At 36.7% G+C, this 6,000-nt stretch overlaps 1 protein-coding gene across 1 annotated transcript; it reads left to right on the top strand.

Annotated features, from left to right (window-relative positions):
• Positions 1-2,585: 2,585 nt before the first annotated feature.
• LOC148189369 (P2Y purinoceptor 14-like) lies at positions 2,586-3,581 on the top strand. Its single transcript, XM_088078320.1, has one exon. It carries the CDS (start codon positions 2,586-2,588, stop codon positions 3,579-3,581), a length of 996 nt encoding a protein of 331 aa, XP_087934446.1.
• Positions 3,582-6,000: the final 2,419 nt, after the last annotated feature.

Below are 6,000 nucleotides of genomic sequence, written 5' to 3'. Positions count from 1 at the left end.
GTCAGAGTAGCCTGGATTACATGTTCAAAGACAAATTAGCAGAGTTGCCTAAAAACACACAGTTTACCACAAGCTATGTTATTTGAATCCTCTTTCCCCACAGCAGCTCACTGTTTGAGAATTTGCATCTCTTTGTTTGAAGAGGCTGACAGACTTTATCTTGAAGGTGAAGGTGTCAATCTTACAGGCTGCACAGCGCAGATTGAAGAAGATAACCATTGCTGGTGAGAGATTTAATACTTTGTTGTCTTTCACAACTGTTTTGGGGAAAAAATGTCTTTCAGGTTAGATTGGCAAGTAAAGAAATTAAACTCTTCTTGGTTAGAAGTATAGACGGTATGATTTAGATTGAACATGAAATAGCTTAAGAACTGCAGCATCACTTAAATGTGGTTTAGTAAACTGCATATTTTTCAGAAAATATATAATTGGGCCTAGTCAGTAGAACTTCTCAGAGTGAAATGGTATCAAACACAATTTTTTTTTTCTGTGCAGACAACAAATACTTTAATGTACTTTGTAAAGATTGATAATAATTAAAGGAAAAAAATAGAGGCTTTATTTTAGCTTTCATGCTCAGATTCATTAAAATCAAACAAGTGTTGCTTTTTCTTTGCCATTGTTATACTGGGTTGTTAAATATATTAATCCTTATCATCAGTCTAAATTTAACTGCACTAATGAATGTGGAACATATCAAATGTAGACACTGAATACACCGATGTGGTGAATCATGTATAACTTTTATTGATATGGCTTGATGTAATGAGAAAAGAAAAGAAGAAATTATCCAAAAATAAACCAGAAATTATTTTTTTTTTAAATAAATACATTTACCTGAAATTTATTTTTCAAAAATAAAATGACCTGAAAAACATTCTTAGAAATTTTTTTTTTAATTCTGGAACATAATTTTAATTATGTGATATGATAATTGGCTTTAAATATAGTTTTTCCCTAGCTTTTTTTTCCAAAAGACATTTTCCTCCAGCTTTTTAAAAATGAATTTCTGCAGTTACCAGTGTCTTGCCATTGTGGAATATTTTTTGTCATGTTGCTCATTGCCTTTTTCCTTTGTTTCTGAAAGAAATCCTACCAATTTCTTCAGGGTTAAAAGGTTTAAATACCTCTGAAAGGCGTGTAAAAAGCAGCATAAGAAAAGTGATGTTGCTCCAGGTCCCAAAGGGTTAAATCCAAAAGCAAATACAAATGCGACAGAATAAAGATGCTTTAAATCAGATCTATTATGCAGAAGAGACTGTGACTTTTATACCAGTCCGTAAAAGCTGGAACATTCTCAGTCATTCTGCATATCTTAAATCTAACGTTATCATTCCTTGCTCATGGTGAAAACGTATCCAGCAGTTACATAACTTTCATCAATCAGTGTCAAAAGTGAAAGGTTAAGCGTCTAGGATGCATTCAAATGCTTTGGTTGAGCAGTCAAAACCAAATCATAGTAACAAATGTCTTTTAAACGATAATGACCGATGCAAATCATCTTCAACTCGGCAGCAGGAAACATTTAAAGCAGTTGTAGCTCTCAGTGTCAATTGAGTCAAAGGCAGTGGCCAATTCAAGCACACTTCGCCCCCTGGAGCTCGCCTCAGCCTGATCATTTTCTCTGAAACCTCTCTGCCCTCAAATATAAATCTTGCTAAAGAAGAAGAAGAAGCTTCACACACATCTTCAATCCAGCAGTACAGAAGATCTATACAGCCAGCACACCCAGATTAGGGTCACCAATCTGACCAAAAGTCTCCCTCTCTGTTCCTGATATATGACATGTAGTAATGGCCAGAATTGTGTTTTTGGATAACATAATGATGACACAGGGAGGCTGACCATTTATCTTCTGGATATAAAATGTCACCATTACATAATTTGTGTAACATTTTGTTACAATTAGTGTATGATTCTTGAGTTATGCCCAAAATCATGTTTTGTGAGGTCACAGTGACCTTTTACCACCAAATTCTAACTAGTGAATCATTTATACAAAGTGGACGTTTGTGCCAAATTTGAAGAAATTCTCTCAAGGTGTTCTGGGAATATTGTGTTCACAAAAATGAGATGGACTTGAGGTCACAGTAACCTTGACCTTTTCTAATCCGTTCATGGCTGAGTCCTAGTAGACGTTTGGGCCAAATTTAAGAAAATTACCCCAAGACGTTCTTCAGATCTAACAGTTATGACCATGAGACTGACTTGAGGTCACAGTGACCTTGAATTTTGAGCTTTGACGACCAATTTGAAATTAGTTCATTGTCTAGTTAGAGTGGATGTTTGGGCCAAATTCAAGGAAATCCCCTCAAGGAGTTTTTTAGATATTACGTTTACAAGAAAGGATCGGACAGATAGACAGCCTGTAAACGTATTGCCTCCGCAACAGCTGTCGCTGGCACGGAGGCATAAAAATATGAATCCAAAGCAAAATTTCTGAATATAGGTCTGGTCTGCAGGGCCTACAGAACTCACTGCTAATTTTCTATCCCACAATGATCACAGGTCTCAAACAGTTCTGGATTAAAAGCTAAATTATGTCTGTATGTTTCTTTCTTCTTTTTGTTTTTATTCCAGATTTTATGATGGCGTCCAACAGCACAGAACCCCCCTCCTCTGATTGTGCTTCTTACAGCCTTGAGACCGTAGATGTGGCTGTCTCATGTCTTTTCTTCCTCTTGTTTCCCTTTGCATTACTGCTCAATGGGGTCTCAGCGTGGGTGTCCTTGCACCTCCGGTCCACCTCTACCTTTATAGTGTATCTCAAAAACCTGGTGGCTGCTGACCTGCTCATAACGCTGACTTTCCCGCCAATGGCAGCCAGCCAGCTACCTGGAGCAGCTGTTGAGTTAAAGGTTTTCGCTTGTCGCTACATTTATGTCATTTTCTACTGCTGTTTGTACACTAGTATCACTTTAATGGGTCTTATCAGTCTCGACCGCTTCTTCAAAATTGTTCGCCCATATGGAAAGCTGTTAGGACAAAATGTGGTCTTCAGTCTTGTAATGTCCACATCTGTTTGGGTGGTGATATTTGGTGCTACAGCCATCCCAACTATCATTCTAACAGACCAGGATCCTGTAATTAATTCAACAGGAGATTTTTGCATGTCCCTGAAAACTCCAGCAGGTGTAACTTTTCACAAGTGCGTGGTTCTTTCTATGGAGATTTTTTTCTGGATCATAGTGATGCTGATTGTGTTTTGCTACATCTGCATCACCCTGAGAGTCCTGCAGTCCTTCCAAAACTCTGGGAGTAACAACAGCCAGGGAAAGAAGAAGACTAAGCTGCGAGTCTTTCTGATCCTTCTCGTGTTTTTTGTGTGTTTTGTGCCTCTCCATGTGATGCGTGTCCCATTCACACTTTATGAAATCTTTGAAATTGATATCTGTGCTCAAAAGTGGGTGCTGATAGTCCACAAATTGGTCCTGTGGGTTTCTACCACTAACGCCTGCCTGGATCCGCTTCTTTACATCTACCTGTGCAGAGAGTACAGAGACAAACTGGTTGACATGATGAAAGCTAAAGGGATCTGCGTCAGGTTATATTCGGATGAAAAGGAAGATGTTTCACTGTAGAAAGAAGAATCATTAGTCATAAAAAGGAAGTTAGAGATAAATAAGATGTCTTTAGTCACAGACTGAGCTGTGGTTTTACTTTAAGGAAGACAATTTGAGAACAGCAACTTGTAATCTTTACATTGTGTGTTGTACTGCCCTCTACTGGCCTCATGCGGACTCGTATCGGACATACATTTTATTGCAAAATACAAATGCCAATTCCTTTTATATATTATCTTTTTACCCTTTGATTGTATTGATATTGTTAGTTATGTTTAGTATTGTATTGCTCTGTAAAGCACTTTAAATTGCCCTGTCATATGCAATGTGCTATACATATAAAGTTGCCTTGCCCTGCCTCTCTTTAGTCATTTTGTGTCTTTTTGTTGTATAGTGTCTGTTTAAGGTACCTGTGTGTGTATTTCATTGGTTACTTTGTCCTTTTTTGTAGGTATCTTTTGTGTCTTTGTGGTCATTTTGAGTCTCTTGCTGATCAGTAATTTAAGTGACATTTTGGAGAGGAGGAGCAGGAGAGACCCCTGACACTTTGGGCCCTGGCTGGGCCTGTGCTCAGTAGGCTTGTTCAGTAATACATGTAATTCAGTCTTTAATCCCAACAATGGATTTAAATTTTATTATTTTTTAGTCTGATAAAATAATATAGAACTGAGAGTATCCCCTTTATCATTATCACTTTATTGATTGCAAACATTAAGAGTTTGGGTTGAAATGGGGACTCAGCTTGAAATATATTTCCTGCTGCACAAAAGAACAATAATTTACTCTACAAAGTTCTGCCCTCTAATGTGAAAGGCAATATAAGTGGTTTCTCTTCATCTCTCATAAATCCAATATAACAGCTTCCCTGCAAAAGTACTTTGCTCACTTGCCAGAAATTCTTTAATTTGTGTAATGTTTTTGTATTCTACTTTTCATCATCTCATTAAATTATGCCATTATATTATATATAATTACTCTTTAAGTAATAAACTAACATGTTAAATTATTTTTGCTTTATTGTGTCTATTTAGTGCCTTGGAAATTAAACACCACTGCACCCACTAATTTTGGTCGCTATAACTATACCAAAGATTTTTAATTAGTTTGACTGTAATGGAATTAAAACCCAACCACTATGTAATAAATCTGTTTGACTTCCTTTGTTTAAGCAGGCAAAACGATCCGGTAAAGCTTGTGGGACTTTTGGGTTGGCTCTAACAGCTGAGGCCACCCTCTGGTCAGATGATGCCACTGCAGCAGTTGGTGCAGAATCAGCTCTGTAACTCTTGCAGAAACTGGTGCAATCAATTAATGAAGCAAGCAAACAGTTGATCAATGAGCAAAGTTACCCAAGTAACAAAGATTGAAAAAACAAATTAGGAGCACAAAAGAGAGAAGATGATTTTTAAATGATGAGGGTTTTGTTTTTTGTTTTTAGGTCATTTACTATTTTTTTTAATCATTATCTGCTACAATGTTTCTTAAAGTAAAGTTTATTTTCTTCTGCCAGGAGTAAACAACACAATGATGGTGAGTGTGGAAACAAGTGATTTGCATTTAGCCTTCCAAATGATTCTCAGAGCGAGGGGCATGTCGGTATCAGCAACATTTGCTGTGCTAATGACTCAGAGGATGATGATAACTATAAACCTGCAGGAGAGTTCAGCCCAACGATTCTGTTAAAATATATCAATAAAAAAAAAAACCATAAATGCTCTTAAAGGTGAGATAGAGATGGTGATGTCTGAGGTTCATATGTAAAACGAAGCATTGGGCCCCCTGAATCTAAGCTGTGTCCTCATTCATCTTAGTTCTTAGTGTTTACACTGCAGACTGGGTGTATCAGGCCTTCTGCTTTGTCTAAAGACCAGTAACCCTATCTTTGCATATGTCCTGAAAACTTGCCAGTCTAATCGCAGCAGAAACGTTGATTTGTTTGCTATGAAAATCAACCGTGTGTCTTAAACAACTACCAAGTAAGAATATTGTTACATGAGTCTGTGTTGCAGCGTTGTGTTTGAGAAGAGTGAGGCAATTCATCAGCTGTAAGTTATTATCCAGAATTATCTTATTCAAATGACTAGTTCATAATGTAGTATGTACATACTGAATTATTCTGTGGTGATAGCTGCTAAGATAATTATTTCAGTGTCTTATTCTTGAAGAGAAACACTTACTACAATACAAGAGAAGCAAATCATGTTCACAAGGTGTCATAAAATATGACGCATATTGTTTAATAGGTTAAATTAGTTGCTTCTTCATCTACTCCAGAACGTTAAGTCTTTAAGAAGAAGGAAGCCTACAAGCCTTCCTTCATAATTCTGAATTTGTATGTTATAATATTTATGTATTTATTTACTTTTTTGGTTAGGGTTAGAAATTTAGGGACATACTCAAGAAAATTAGGGACATACACAGAACTTTCTATTAGGTT

The sequence above is a fragment of the Plectropomus leopardus genome, chromosome 6 (assembly GCF_026936395.1).
Source record: "Plectropomus leopardus strain MGB_pleo_1.0 chromosome 6, ASM2693639v1, whole genome shotgun sequence".
NCBI classification, from domain to species: Eukaryota; Metazoa; Chordata; class Actinopteri; order Perciformes; family Serranidae; genus Plectropomus; species Plectropomus leopardus.
This window is presented reverse-complemented; position numbering and strand designations above follow the sequence as displayed.

Bases quoted from the DNA above. Each gene is read 5' to 3' on its own strand.
- LOC148189369 (XM_088078320.1), top strand. From the start codon at position 2,586: ATGATGGCGTCCAACAGCACAGAACCCCCCTCCTCTGATTGTGCTTCT.